Source organism: Nyctibius grandis, chromosome 1 (assembly GCF_013368605.1).
Source record: "Nyctibius grandis isolate bNycGra1 chromosome 1, bNycGra1.pri, whole genome shotgun sequence".
Lineage (NCBI taxonomy): Eukaryota > Metazoa > Chordata > Aves > Nyctibiiformes > Nyctibiidae > Nyctibius > Nyctibius grandis.
The window spans coordinates 77,788,969-77,805,231 of NC_090658.1; the positions used below are offsets into that span (position 1 = coordinate 77,788,969).

At 40.3% G+C, this 16,263-nt stretch overlaps 1 protein-coding gene across 3 annotated transcripts in view; it reads left to right on the plus strand.

Moving 5' to 3' along the window:
• LAMA4 (laminin subunit alpha 4) overlaps positions 1-11,046 on the plus strand; it is a 101,976-nt gene extending 90,930 nt beyond the window's left edge. For all 3 annotated transcript variants that reach the window (XM_068395300.1, XM_068395307.1, XM_068395308.1), the window contains 6 exons: positions 655-810; positions 1,647-1,806; positions 2,826-2,956; positions 5,401-5,494; positions 6,499-6,618; positions 8,345-11,046. In XM_068395300.1, coding sequence (XP_068251401.1) covers positions 655-810; positions 1,647-1,806; positions 2,826-2,956; positions 5,401-5,494; positions 6,499-6,618; positions 8,345-8,490 — 807 coding nt within the window. In that variant the 3' untranslated portion in view covers positions 8,491-11,046. The remainder of the gene's footprint in view (positions 1-654; positions 811-1,646; positions 1,807-2,825; positions 2,957-5,400; positions 5,495-6,498; positions 6,619-8,344) is intronic.
• Positions 11,047-16,263: the final 5,217 nt, after the last annotated feature.

Consider the following 16,263-nt stretch of genomic DNA (forward strand, 5'->3'; position numbering starts at 1 on the left):
CCAACGCTAACAGCTGAACAGAAGTGACAGAAACAAGCAGAACAGTGAGGTAATTAAGAGTTAAGTTAGCCAGGAAAGGAAGGACTAGGATAGTTTTGTTCAGCAAATTTCTTTGAAGTGTCTAAGCAAGAAGCACAGCTGTCTTAGGCTCCCTTTGTAGTCTATGAAAATAAAAAGACAATTTCAGGGGTCAAGGTGAACTTTCCTCTGAATTTCCCCTCTCCTCACTGACTACAGAGCAAGTCTACAGTTACTAAGCTCCTAACTTGGGCACTTAAGTGTTTAAAGTAGGCTGGATGAATCCAGACCATAAAACTGGCAAAGACTGTTGAAATGCTAACAGTGGTAGCACTGTAGCAATGAATCACATAACCAAATATAAGACGGGCAGATCTCAGCAGACTTTGTGACACCTTGATTACCTCTGCCTTGTACACCAAAATGTAAGAAAGACAGCAGTTTTACTATCTAGCCTTTACATGAATGTGAAAAGAGAGGGTTGTGCAGAAATGAATATTGGCAGTTAATAAAATAGGCTTGTAGAGTATCACACACAAGCGTTTCTTCTAAAACTTCTTATCTTCTTCCACTGTACAGGAGTATTCCCTCAACAGATGAAAGTAACCTTCCAATTTTTTATTCCTCCTTTTCTAGGTGATATTTAATAGAGGCAAAAATATTGGTCGCTTGATAATTGATGGTCTCCGAGTACTGGAAGAACCTTTCGTCAGTAATGCTAATACCTGGCAAGTCACTGAACCACTCTATATTGGGGGTGTAGCTCCAGGAAAAGCTGTAAAAAATATCCAGGTAAAGAAGACATCCATTAAATCATCCCATAGCTCTATGTACAGCTAATGCAAAAGCTGATTGCAGGGATGAGTTCAGGCAAAAGCATATTATGAACGGAATCCTCAGCATGCCGAGAAGCACACAATTCAGCTCCAGTGGATAGCAAAGCTTCCACAGGGTTGGGCTGAGGATAGCTGGGCCAGGCTTCCGTAGACTTGCAGCAGCAACTGGAAAGCCAGTGATCTCCGAGGAACAAAGAAATCCCGAGTGACATGCAAGCTTAGATGAGATAGGTAAAGTTAGGTGAGATCAGTTTCACCCTAAGGTCTGAGATACAGATGAGTTTTGGAGAGATTTTAGTGTTGTCTTAGTATCTCTGTTTTAAGATAGTACCTAGAAGTCAGATTCTGCTCTACATCTTGGTATTGAAGTATACGGAAAGGAGTGTTTAATCAAAAATGAACATAACCAAGTCTCCTTCAATGTAATCTTTAGTGTTATGTGGCTAACAAGATAGATACACTAATCAGAAAAACTAGATCCCTGTCTTGCCTTGAGGGTGAGGTATGTATAACACTGCCTTGCTCTAGTTGCGCTTTGTTTCTCACGGCTCAGTAAGGATTGTTTGAGAAACAACACAAGATGGAGTTACCTTGAAGTCATCAGAGAGACATGAGAAGCTACGAAAAGCATCTGTCTTGCTTCTCTTCTCTGGAAACTGTTTTTTAATTCAAAACTGATGCACCAGACAATCACAGCCTTACAGCTCATAAACAAGTACAAATAAGGACTGAAGAGTTTATTTCCTTCCACAAGCAGTTTATCTACTAATCTTGCTTTTTTTTTCCCCTCAGATTAACTCTGTCTACAGTTTTAGTGGTTGCCTCAGCAATTTACAGCTCAATGGAAGATCAATTACTTCAGCTTCACAGACATTTAGTGTGACGCCTTGCTTTGAAGGTCCATCAGAATCAGGAACATACTTTTCATCAGAAGGAGGATATGTCGTCCTTGGTAATACGCTACCAAACAAATGTATACCATAATAAGACTGTGGCATTCACTGTGCTTCAGAATGTCATATTTCACTAAATGGTGTGGTAATTTCTGAGACTGTGAGCTGTAAGGATTATTAGATACAGATCATTATTGTGGTAAGAAGCTGATGTTGACAGATCACAATGTCACCATGAAACTTACCAAGTTGTTTCATAAATACATCTGTATGTATGTACGTATGTATTTCAAATAATCAGAATAATTTCACAAGGGAACAGATTATAATATGGTAAAAATTATCAGAGACATATAGAAGTCAATGTGGCGAAGACCAAGAGTACACCAGCAAATGGTCATCCCTTAGTTTTTAATTAATAAAACATGTAATTCAAAAATCCTAAGGAAAGGCTTTCTGCATATCTAGATAATGAACAGCATGACAGAACACATCTTTTCGGTCATTTAGGCCTGCTGTGTTCCAGGAAGTGTTTTATGAGGGGTTTCTGGTCACATAGGCTCTGATCTGAACAGGAGAGGAAACTGCACAACCCTATTCATTGGGAACACCAAGAAGAATTAGGCAATGTTTCTAATTTGCTCCCTGGCCTGCCGCCAGATTGAAAAAGGGGGTTTCTACTGAATCATCAAAGCTCACTGTATAAAGGCTGCTGAATGTCTAGCAAATTGCACAATAAGAAACCACCAAAAAATACAGATAATTTACTTTCTGCTGTCCATTTCATTGGTAAGAAATATTTTTAAACAAAATACATTTTTTTAAAATAATGAGAAAAATAAAGAAACCTTGATTAGTACTTCAAGCTAACATAATCAAAACAAAAGTTGAAATGGGTCATTGAGAGCACACCACCTCATCTCTTCACGTATGTGTACTGGCACATGTTCCAATAGTTTTAAAGACTGGACAAATAGGTTCCACCCTGGGGCTTTGAATTTCCCTTTTGCCTTTGAGTTGATGTCCAATTTCATCATTAACTCAGTACAAAAAGAATGTCATTCTTTTTCCCTCACAGATGAATCCTTCAGTTTAGGCCTGAAATTTGAAGTTGTTTTTGAAATACGTCCCCGAAGCACCTCAGGAATTCTCCTGCATGGTCACAGCATGAATGGAGAGTACTTGAATATGCACATGAGAAATGGACAGGTATAATGAGGGTCACATTTCCTCCACTGCTTTGACTGGTTTCTCTCCTACCTACTCGGGCTCTGCTATACACAGCTTTTGTCTTACAAATTTGTCATTAATTGATTCTTATTTCTGTCCTAAATATAATAACTGCTTAGATTAGGCAACCCAGATATTTCTTTTAAAATACAAAAAATAACACCTAAGACAAAATCAGATCACTTTACTGACACCAGCTATAAATATTTAATGAGCAGTTGAAAAGAAGCAAGAGCACTGACTCTTTGGTGCTGCTCTTTCATCCACACATTAAAAATATAAACAGTTACAAGTAAGGTAACTGTTGATGAATTTTTATTTCTTGTTTATTAAAAGAGAAGAGTGAATTCCGCTCAGTCTCTTCGTGCTTTAACACATATGTGTGTGACGGGGAGGGAAAGGGAAAGTACGGGTTGATCTGGTTTCTAGAGCCTCTAGATTTTTGTAAGGCTGTCAATTGAACGAGGCTTGAATGTAAGGCTTGAAATGAACTTACCAATAGTTGTTGCTATTGCTACTTTTTTATTATGTTCATTGCTAAAATCTGGATCCCTTCATGCTACACATTGCACACATATAGCAATAAGTTGCAGTCTAAGTAGACAAAACAAGTAAAGGTTTAGAGCAGGGGGAAAAAATAATCCTTTTTTCAGAAAAGAAACTCCGGGCATAGTCAAGAGACTAAGCAGTGTGGACATTCTTTAACCACTGCAATGCACTACCCAGTATCTAACTGCCAACCCAAGTGGAAGGGTATTTAAGTGAGGCTGACCGTACCTTGGTTAGAAATGCAACACCTGAGGAATCATGCTGTCACCCAGGTCCCTACAGTAGAGAGACTGAATGGACAGTTTAACATGGTGATTCATCCTATCCTAAAGCAGGTGTCTAATATTGGTGAGTAAATGAGCTGTCATTCAAATAAACTATTTTTCTATACTGACTATAGAGAGAAGAACAGGTGCTTCCGTTAGGCACCTAACTTTTGACAGCTGATTAGGTAAGATAAAGCCCACTCTTAACAGCTGTAGCTAGTCCTTGGTGAATTAACAGAGAACTTCCTAAAGCACATTGCATCACTAGGTATCATGCCCCACTTAAAGGCTGCATCTGTATACAACTGGTCCAGCCTAGTACGTCTTATGTAAAGATCTGATGAAAGGTTTGCATGTCCAGAAACTTGTCTGGTTTTCCAACTGTATCAGTTGGTCTAACAAAAGATACCGCTTCACTTATTGCTTCAAACCTCAATTGCTGTATAACGTATGTGCAATTCGTAAACAAAATTCACCCTGGCACTGCAACAGGTATGCCAGTTACCTTCTCTTAGTAAGCATCTGGGTTTTTTACCAGTAACTGTCTGCTCTCTTTGAATGCATTACCAGAGACCTGTTTTCTGACAATATTTTTGCTGGACAAACAAGAACAATGAGCACTTTTAATTCATTTTTTAAATGCACACGTCTCTCTCTATCAGTACAGCTTGTCTGTGTGATTGATTTGTTAAGGATCCACTTTCTCTCATGATTCTGCATTTCCTTTAATCACTCCTACATATTTTGTCCAAGGGTGGGTGAAAGAGAACAAGAGGATCATTTCATTCTTGTTTGCTGGTGCCCTTGTGGGGAAAAAAAGTTTAAAGATTCCTTAGTTACAACTATATTGAAACAGAGATCCTCTAAAGATAAATATAAATTGTTTTCTTGCATCATTTTCAGTCAACAAGGTGTCAGCATTATCAGGGACAACTTAGACATTTGAAAAGCCTGAGTGACTGGGCTCAGTGTTTGGAGTTCTCTGGCAATCACCACTGGGAATTTTGTGCCCCACAACAAGGACACAGCACTGCTCTGCCACTGCAGCATTTCCATGCAGAACGATATTAATCCACATAACTAAAGCAGAGGTGCAAAATTCAGAATTAGGTTCACTTTCTAGCCTGTCAGAGATTTCCTGGTAAGCTTGAACAAATAACTTAAAAGTAATTCTTAAGTTCCCCATCTATTCCTTTCTTACGTCTTGTCTGTTTGTTTATACTTGGGTTTTAAATTATTGTTTTCCTTATTAAGTGGCTAGCAAGATGCCAAAACATCATCTGATGCCCTTAAATGCTAATTTACCACACAGGAAATTATAGAGTAGCAGTACTAGAAAATTTAAGTTAAATTAGCTGTTATTTTTTTAATCTTTTTTTTGAACTCTTCCTTGAATTCAAATCAGAAATGCTGCAGAACTTTTGACTCTAAAAAAAAAATAAATCTGTGAACTAGAAAGCTGCTTTATTTTAAAGAATTTCATTAAATAATGTTTCTTTCACTTACACACTAGGTATGTTTTGAGTGGGGAACGCAGCATTATTACAACAGACGGGAAAAAGAGAACAGGACAGGGTTTACAGTGATGACTACATTATTTTCCTCCAGGTTACTGTGAAACTGAATAATGGAATCAGGGATTTTTCAACTTCAGTGACACTGAAACAGAGTCTCTGCGATGGCAGGTGGCACCGAATTGCAGGTCAGTAAAACATGATCATCCCCTAAGTGAGGTGACAGCCTACTCCTGCCTCCCCATATATCCATCTCCATGGGCTAGTGCACTGGGAATGGGGTCACATTTTCCATTCTTCCCTTTCACCTGTCGAGATGAAAGTTTGTGTGAAAGAGACAGTCATATTCCTCCCTCAGATACAGAAACTGTAGAGCTTCCTGGGAGGACAAGCACAAGTTCCTACGAAGAACAAGCAAGGATGGAAGTTCCTTATTCAAAGAACACAAGACAGCCCATATGAAATGCTGGCAACCTCTCCTAAGTCGTATACCAGACAATAGTCTTCTTTTCCCAATTAGAGGTTAAATAAGTTGGTAGAATGCAGTAGGCACAAGTGTATGCTGCCCTTAAAGGCCAAATAACAGAACAGATCTGGGGAGTCCCTGCCTCACGCAGAAAGAGGTCTACAGTCAGGATTTTGCCCCTGTGCCAGACAGCCACCCTTCTTTCCTCGGTCTGAAGTAAAAAAGTAATTCTAAACCTCAGGTACTTTGAATTCCCTTACCTTCCTGTCTAGATGCTAACTTGGGATGTATCCCAGTGTCACATCCAGGAGAGATCTGAGCGTGTACCCTTTCCCTGTGCATTCTGGTCTCCTTTTGAAGGAAACCCAGGCACACAAGTAAGGAGGAAACCTCACTGCATTCTATTACATCCCTGATTGGGAATGACTTGGCAAACAGTTTCACTGAGCCACATGGCATTGTATGCTCATACCCTGCAGCCTAAACACAGCTGCCAGCAATCAAGAGCCCCACTCAAAAGCACCCTTGCTCCCACACTGTATCTTCCATTGGCCCTGCTCTGTGCCAGAAGCTGCCCACATACTGTCGCTGGCACTGATGGCTCACACCCAATCTAGCAAACACTAAATCAAACTACTTGGATCAAACAGATAACTCCTGTCTGTCACAGAAAACTCACGTGCTACTTTTTACAATCTTTTTGATCCCTGCTCCTTCTCCTTTCAGTTATTAGAGATGCTAATGTGGTGCAGCTGGATGTAGACTCTGAAGTCAACCACGTGGTAGGGCCACTAAATCCAAAGGCAATTGACCACAGGAAGCCAGTGTTTATTGGAGGTGTACCAGGTAAGTTTCTAGCAGTTTTGTCGCACAGTTCTCAGATTTCAACACGGTTTCCAGAGAAAGCATAGAGGCTTAGTTTTCATTTCAAAAAAAGGACAAAACATACCTCACGTGAACGACCTGGTAAAATTCAAAGGTTCAAGAGCTGATCAGAAATGTTCTGCCTCAAGTTCTCAAAGAAAAAAGTGCTGCTTCATTGAAATGAAAGCATTCACAGTTGCTGGAGGGTCAGGTATGGACTCAGTAGAGAAATCAGCTAGCTAGAAAAAAAATCGCTTCTTTTCCACTTCACTTTCCAGTATGGGCTTACTGGTTTTTAATAAGTTATTTATTTATGGGATTGGAAATTCACTGTCACTCTAACTGGAGTATCAAGGTTTTGTTGCTGGTAGGCTTCTTTCCTGTTCTTCAAGCCATGGCATCTTTGAACACAAGCCAAAGCATGAAGATTCTTTTTCTGACTCGTGATTTCTATTGCACAGATGTCTGCTAACGTGAATTTGTGATTCACAGACCATCTGTGTAGCGTGGGCCAAGATTACTACATTTACTTCCCTTATTCAACAGACAGAGCTACTCTGTTGGGGCTCATATGCAAACTGTAATCAACACTACGTGATTCAATTTTTAAGTCATCTCCTGTACATTTCTCATTGAAAACATGCAGCATTATTTCTCTGCGCCTTGCATGTCAATCATGAAGAGCTCTAACTACAAAATTTATTATATTGCTTATCTTGGATTAGTGGCTTGAATGCATGATGTTCTCATCCATCCCACACTACCAGGAGGAAAAATGAGCCCAAAGGGAATAATAAAATCTATATGCAGATGCCTGTTCACTCTTAAAATCCAAACTGGAGTTTTATTAGGACAGAACTCTTCCCAGAGAGGTTACATAAAGTAGTAATTGCAAATGCTGTTCTGCTCCATAACAGAGCCTTCCATTTCTACATTAATTACAGAATACTAAAGCAATGCCATACATTGGCTCTATAATGCTATTATCACCCTGGCACAGAAAAATCTTACAATGAACTTCACAACAACAAACAAGATATAATACTAATACCATACAAATATAGTAAACTAAATGCAAACTAACAAATCAGACACAGATGACGATACATGTAATGTCAAAAGAAATTACGAACACGCACCCTGGGATTCATCTGCTCTGTTACTTAAAAGAAAATGCAGTTGTCAAAAAAATGCAAGATTAGACCTCTATTGACTATGTAGTATCAGGATTTTTACATAAATGTAGATAACTCCCCATACTTACTCTAACAGTCACTAGGACATTGGCAGTAGGCCAGACATTTTAAAAGACCCACAGAAGATTGAGCAGAGCTTCACTTAGCAGCAAATTGAAAAGAAAGAAAAACGCATGGCAGATTCTTATCACACATACAGACTAGACTGGAGACACCAGCTTTTCTCTCACCCATGCAAGATTTTCAGTGGAACAAAAATACTTTTCATATATTCTGACTCTTCCAAAAGCTGGCTACTCCAGTGTTTTACTAATTTCACTAATTTACAATTTGGACTTACTTCAGTTTTATTGGTGGAGTGGTCTGTGTGTAGGATGTACTACAGCATGGGCTTCAGAACAGACCACTGAACTGCAAATGAGGGGACTCATGTTCCATTACAGATTCTGCCACCAAACTGATTATTTTGGTCATTATGAGCTCTAATTTTTTTTTATACCTGCTTCTTCCAGAGTCTCTGCTAACGTCCAGCCTGACTACACGCAACTCCTTCATTGGCTGCATTCGTAACTTCATGATTGATGAAAAACCAGTGAGTTTTAGTAAAGCAGCTTTGGTTAGCGGTGCTGTAAGCATCAATACATGTCCAGCAGCCTGATAGTGCACTGCGTCAATCCTGCAAAGTTCCTTAGACCACAGAAAAAAAAAAACAGAGCAAAAGAAAACATGTTCATCGAGAGAAGAATGAAAATATCAAGGATCTATCTACAGAAAGCAGTATGTTTAAGGGTCACTTTAATGTTTATGTGCAAACAAAAATCACTGAAGAATAAAGGGCTGTTGCTTCTGCACTTCTCTTACTACACCACAAGAGTGAGCTTTACCATTTCTTATAGCATATGTGTGGCCAATGTGTTACATGAAAATGTGGGCTTATGAAAGAAATTAAAATTATATTAACGATGTTACTTTCAAGATAGATCCTCTACATCATTTCACTCCATACTTTAGGTCACCCTTTGTTTTGCAGGAAAAGATCTGCTAATGCACATTTAGGAATAAAGCTAGATAATAGGCTTACATCACAAATAACTGTGTTCAAAGATTTTTTTTGAATTTTCCATTCAACTCATTTATATATTCTTCAATTAAAATGGGGGGCATAGAGCATACCACCAATTATGTAAGCTTACAAACAATGAAAAACTAAAATTTTTATTCCACTTCTAGACTTCATGGATATATTCTAGCACAATGTGAAGACAGGATGTATATCTTTGAAGACAGACACTTTATATAACAGATCATCTACCTAAACTAGATAATTTTAGAGCAATGTTTGCCTTAGATAGGAAGGGAAAGGAGAAACAAAATTCAAAATTTCAAGTTTTTTCTCTAAATTTTTAATGCACTTACATACAAACACAACACTAAATCCACAATCTCATTGTCATCTCATTTGCACTAATATAACACAAGTAAACACGAAGTGTAGAAAGCAGATTCATAGTCACAGTTTCAAGCAAATCCCTTATCACATAAAATCATCACTTCCTTGTGAGACTGCTGCAGGACTTCAGTTTACAGCAGTAATCCTCAAACTAGGAACATGTTCCTGTGGAATGTATCCCAGAAGATACGCTGCTGCAGAGCAACTGGAAGTGAAACAGGAAGATGTAAACAGAAGGCAAAGGGCTGCAAATCTGAGCTATGTTAAAACCATAGAAGGTAGATGGAAGTTAGATGGCTTTAGCTTACAGTAGGCTTGAACATCAGACAGACACAAGTCACTTGCAAAACTTCGTCTCATAACCTACAAGGCATCAAAGCCACTTAGGTTTCTTTTCTTTAAAGAATAAACTACTATTGACAGAAAGTTTTACGACTGCTGGGCAAATTATTGTTGGAACCAATTCAAAACATGACCAGCTGCAAAGCAGGAAAGTATGAAAGGCAAAAATAAAGGACAACACCCTACAGACTGAAAATTAATAGGAACTCATCTGGAAAACACCTAAGTGGCAACTGGAAACCAAAGATGTTGAATCTGTGGACAGCTGGAGGAACCACCAGAATAAGATACATGTGTAAGCACTAATCAGTAGTTCCCTACTACTTTGACAGATCAAAGTGGTCTTGGCTTACTCTGGGTAAAGACCTGCAAGCTCTGGACAGGCTGGCACAGGAACTCTCTGGCAGCTGGGACCCCGTCACTGCCACCCCATTTGTCTCTAGAGTCCAGTGTTGGGTGGTAAGTGGACAAGAGAAGATAGCGTGGCTTCAGCAGCCACTGCCTCTCCTTTCACCAGCCTTGTCAGCTCTTCTCATGCTTTCAGCCCCACGCCTGTTCTAACTGCCTTCTCCTGGACACGCCTCCCATTCTGTTCCCTGCATCTCTCAGGCAATATGCTCCCAGAACTGACTCCCTTGCCAACCCCACAGGGAGGCCCCCTACTTCTGGGAGTGGTATATAGCCCCCTCTTTTCATCACTCTATAGCCCACTGTTCATACTTCAGAAGCACGCAGTAAGAGTACCCCTCTACAGTCTCTCTGAATCAAGCATACCATGGGTCCCCAAATCCAGTTGCCTTCAAATGCCACCTTTGTCTCGGATAACAAAACCAGTATGCCTGCTTAAGTCTTTCCTACTACCCAGACTCTGAACAGAAAACATTCAGGGCTCTTGGTTTGGGAATCTTTTTATCATTGGGGTTAAGGGGGAATGTCCTCAGATCAGTGAGCTGGGTTCCCAGTGGGTACCAGAGGCCATGCATGGTGTCAGGGCTGTGCAGCTGGGAGCAGGGGTAAAAAAGGAAGCCTCTCTCCTTCCAGTGGCAGCAAGTGGATGGCTCAATCAATCTCATGACACCATAACCTGAGCTAGGCTTCCTCAGGCCCTGGTGTCCAGGACCCCTACTGCTGGAGAGAAAGAACAGCAGATTCCCTGCTTAGATAGGTTCATTACAAGGATTACTGAAATCCCCTTCAAGGTTGTCTGCAGCTGCTAAGCAGAGATAGCCAGGAATAGCATATGCTTGTGCCTCCTAAGAGCATCACAGTTTAGTGAATGCTGATATTAAGTGGAGCATTATATGTTAACTGGTACACACATACTCAGAACACTTTTCCATCTTACACCTGCTTCAAACTAAAGCATGTTTTGTCATATCCACATCCAAGCTCTGTGAATAAACAATATTTTTCTTAGTCATATTTGCTGCAATGAGATTTGGTTTTGTTCAGTGGATTTACATTTAAGAATGACTTTTCTGATTAATCAGTCCTTTGAATACTTTATATATGGAAAACTAAAGATACAGTAAAATAGTATGTGAATTAAAAAACACATTAAAATTAATAAACTGTTACTATTCAATTTACTTCCCTTTACTATATCACCAGCTAATCAAGCCCAGCAGTATTCGTGGAAGATATCTTCCTCAATTTTCCTTTCTAAGTCTCAGAGATGCAGGTTTTCTGTCTGCAGAACAGGGTTTCCAAACAAAAATACTATAAACCAGAGGATACTTGCAGACTCAGGAGAAAGCAGATAATAATGCAGATTTCCCTCCTCCCAACATCCACATAGACCTTGAAATTAACATTCCGTATGCACCAAAGAAAGTCTTTATGTGATGCATTATATTACACGCACCTCTGCATTCATTTCAAAGCTCCTGGTGTTTAAGAGAATGCAACTGCCTAAGCAAGAAATCTTCCCAAATTCAATTTGTCTTCTGTATCTATCTTAAAAATTGTACCTCCAAAGTACAAAACCCTTCATCTACAAAGATTTGGGAAAAACCTCCAAGTTCTGAGGCACATTGGCAGATTGTCTATTTGCATTTTCAATATGAATGTAACTATCTCAATTCTGGAGAAAAAGCCTACAAAAAAATGAGCACTGACCCTAAGGACATTATCATTTTCTCTGCCACTTTCCAGGTTTTAATAAGAGTTGTTAAAGCCACTATCTAAATCAGGGCTACAGCTACACTGTTATTATATCATGGACTATTCTGAAATTTGACATTTGCATGGCTATATAAGAAAGAATCCAATTTCAAGTTGAAATACTCAAACTGCTTCAAAATAGAGTATTTAATTAGGATCTCTGGCCCCTCTGTCTCTTATTTCTGAAGATCTGTAGAGATCTCCCATAGTTAAAGGTTCTTATCAACCTTCCATTCTCAAGAATCAAGAGTAGAAAAAGGAAAATGAAAGATGGTTACAGGTCTGACAGTAATTCCTCAAAAGCCAACCATTCTAAGGGAAAAAAAAAAACAAAACAAAAAAAAAACACCAACAACAAACACCCGAAAAAAAACACACACACACACCTTAATATGTGAACTAAGCCCTGATATAAACATTATAAACACTATAAACAGGAATAACATTAGTTCAAATTCCAGTGTACTCTCTGTACAGCAGCATGTGGCCTAACTAGTCAAATGACTGTCATTAAAAAGATGCTGAAAGCATAGCACATATATTTAACTTGTGATGTACATTTGGCTCTTGTTATGGTTGGGATTTAAGGGTTTTTCACAGATTCACAGTGGTCCATGTCAACTAATTTCCTCTCAATAACATAGTAAGTTATTCCTACAATTCAATTATTCAATTCATGTTCTAAAGCTGTGCAACGCTATTACTGTATAGCATTAAAAACAAAAACTTACTGAGAAAATAAGGGTAACAAACACACATTAGCATAAGATTGTTGATTAAATGATTAACATAGACAAAAAGTCTCTGAGGGGACCTGACTAATTTCATGCATTTATACTATGGGAGATGAAGTAGAGCTTCATCTACAATGAAACAGAAAGCCAGTGTGTGATTATTTCTTTCACACAGTTGAGCTGCCTTTCTGTTTCATTAAACCTCTGAGCACATGCATCAAGCCAAACTGGTTATTACGCATCCACTTCCTGCCCTTGGACCTCCTTTGGAAGCTAAAACATATTCCCACATGAATATGAATCTCAGTTGCATCTCTGATTCACAGTGTTTCCGAGCTCAGTGAGAATAATCACTTTACATTTGCCATCACAGACCTCTTAATAGCATATTGGAAACCAAAGCACAGGGTTTCTTGCTGGAATCCCATGTTCAATGGAGCGAATCCCATTAAGCTGAATCTTTATGGAGGACAGAACATAAAAACTACAGCTAACTGAAAGAACAAACAGAAAGTGCAGCTAACTACACTTACTGTAGCTAACTACACAAGAAGAAAGCAAGCCAGATACAGTAATATTTAAGAGATTTATGTAGACTTTAAATTAAGCTTTAGAATGTGCACAAGCGACGTTGTACTGCTTTTAGCCTAAGTAAGGCCAAAGACATGTGATGGGAAGACTTTAAGGACATGACAGTAGGCAAGAAGTTTATAAAGTTTCACATCTAGTAGCTACAACAGACCACAAGCCTACAAGTTTGGACCAGGTGAGGTAACCACAGGAAACAAAATTAAGCTGTAGGTAACACGTAGTCTGTCCAGAGAGAGATGAGAAATTACTACTTGCTTTCCTGATTAATATTCATGTAGTTTTACACTGGTGATTACTTTACAAAAGAAGTGTTTGAGGCAGTATTTCTCTGTTCATGCTAAACTTTCCGCCTGCCTGTAACACAGAAGCCATTGGTCCTTTGCAACTTTAAACATGAAACTTGAGTAAACTTGGGCCACTTGTTACTTTTTCTTAAGCACAGTAGGAATTTCCAGTAGATGGATTCTTCTCTTTAAATTAAGTTCTAAAAAATTAGTCTTGATATGTATTTCTTATATGTAAGACATTATGAAGAATTAAGATACACTGAACTTCAGATTTCTAATAAGAATTTCATTTAGCAAATTTTGTTTGCACACCAGCACTAGAAATAGTATTTTTGAAAAAAACATGTTTTGTTGCATAGTTGTAGCCATAAAACCTAATGAACTGGATTGCATAGAAGTCCTTTTGTTCTCCCACAGGGAGCAGAAATGCCATCTGTATCACAAGAGAGCTTTCTGCAGGCAACTGCTTTGCCCATCACATGTTCTTTACATCATTTTGCAGCACAGCTATGCTGTGGACCAGTTATACCATGCTGAGACAATACCATCTCTACATTTCTCATCTCTCATTTTCAGTCCCAAAGCTGCTGTGTTCAACACATAAGCAAAAGCACCTCCTACTTGCACTGTGGACAATTATTTGCTCAAGAAATATGAAACTGAGCCAAAAGAAGAACATAATTTGCAGGCCCAATGAGAGGGTACATCTATCTCCATTTAGCCCACACTAAGGGCTAAACAACAACCAGTTATTCTATCACTCAAGACCCCTCCCCAGTCAAGAAAAGGAATTAGGAAAAGGAGGGAAACTCATGGATTGAACTCAAAATAGATTTAATAAAATAAGAAAACCCATATTGATACTAATACAAAAGACAGAAAGTTATATTAAGCCCATAGAGCAGTGGTGAAACTTCCCAGGGATAGTAACCATTGAGAGAAAAGAAAACCACAACAAAGCAAAGAACAATGCCCAGCCATCCCCAACAAATTCTCCAATTTATAGTGAACCTGACGTTACTGTTATAGAATACACCTATGGGCCAGCCTGGGTCAGCTGCCCTGGCTTCCACTGCTAATGCCCTTGATCACCATACCACAGCTGCCCACAAACTGAAACAAAATGCAACAGAAAATTGATTCTACTATTTCATCCCAGCAAAACCAGGACAACATCATTACAGCATTTCCAGGTGACCATTTTTTTAATTTAATTTGCTTTTTCATATCATTTGGCACATTTCACACCATGACTCTGAATAACATACTTGGGGAAAATAAAACATGTCTTATCACACATTTTTAGCCATAAAAGGTAATGAACTGGATTGTGTGCAAATATTTCTGCTCTCCCATAGTAAGACTTCATGTTAGGTCTGTGCCGTGTCTCCTGTATTTGGGCTTTAGCAGAGACCCTGCAGCTCCTGTCAGGCTCACCCCCAACACCGCACCAGGTTTCTGGGCACCTCACAGAATCACAGAATCACAGAATCAACCAGGTTGGAAGAGACCTCTGGGATCATCGAGTCCAACCATTGCCCTGACACCACCATGTTAACTAGACCACGGCACTGAGTGCCATGTCCAGTCTTTTCTTAAACACATCCAGAGATGGTGACCCCACCACCTCCCTGGGCAGCCCATTCCAATGTCTAATGACCCCTTCTGAGAAGAAATGCTTCCTAATGTCTAACCTGAACCTCCCCTGGTGAAGCTTGAGGCTGTGCCCTCTTGTTCTATCACTAGTTGCCAGGGAGAAGAGGCCGACTCCCACCTCACTACAATCTCCCTTCGGGTGGTTGTAGACTGCAATAAGGTCACCTCTGAGCCTCCTCTTCTCCAGGCTAAACAACCCCAGCTCCCTCAGCCGTTCCTCGTAGGTCAGACCCTCCAGACCCTTCACCAGCTTGGTTGCCCTCCTCTGGATTCGCTCCAACACCTCAACATCTTTCTTGAAGTGCAGGGCCCAGAACTGGACACAGTACTCAAGGTGCGGCCTCACCAGTGCCAAGTACAGAGGGACGACCGCTTCCCTAGACCGGCTGGCTACACTATTCCTAACAGAGGCCAGGATGCCATTGGCCTTCTTGGCCACCTGGGCACACTGCTGGCTCATGTTTAGCCGGCTGTCGATCAGCACCCCCAGGTCTCTTTCCGCTGGGCAGCTTTCTAACCACTCTTCCCCCAGCCTGTAGAGCTGCATGGGGTTGTTGTGGCAGAAGTGTAAGACCCGGCACTTGTTCTTGTTGAACCTCATGCCGTTGGTCTTGGCCCATCTATCTAACCTGTCCAAATCCCTCTGTAGGGCCTTCCTACCCTCCAGCAGATCGACACTCCCACCCAGCTTGGTGTCATCTGCAAATTTGCTGAGGGTGCACTAAATCCCTACGTCTAGATCATCTATAAAGATATTGAACAGCACCAGCCCCAGAACTGAGCCCTGGGGAACACCGCTAGTGACCGGCTGCCAGTTGGACTTTGCCCCATTCACCACCACTCTCTGGGCTCGGCCATCCAGCCACTTTTTAACCCATCGAAGAGTCCACCCATCCAAGCCCCGGGCAGCCAGTTTGTTTAGGAGGATGCTGTGGGAGACAGTGTCGAATGCCTTACTGAAGTCTAGATAGACTACATCCACAGCCCTGCCCTCATCTACTAAGCGGGTCACTTGGTCATAGAAGGAGACCAGGTTGGTCAAGCAGGACCTGCCTTTCATGAATCCATGTTGGCTGGCCCCGATGCCCCGTTTGTCCTGCATGTGCCGTGTAATGGCACTCAAGATGATCTGTTCCATCACCTTGCCTGGCACCAAGGTCAGGCTGACAGGCCTGTAGTTCCCTGGATATAGTTCTTCTGGCCCTTCT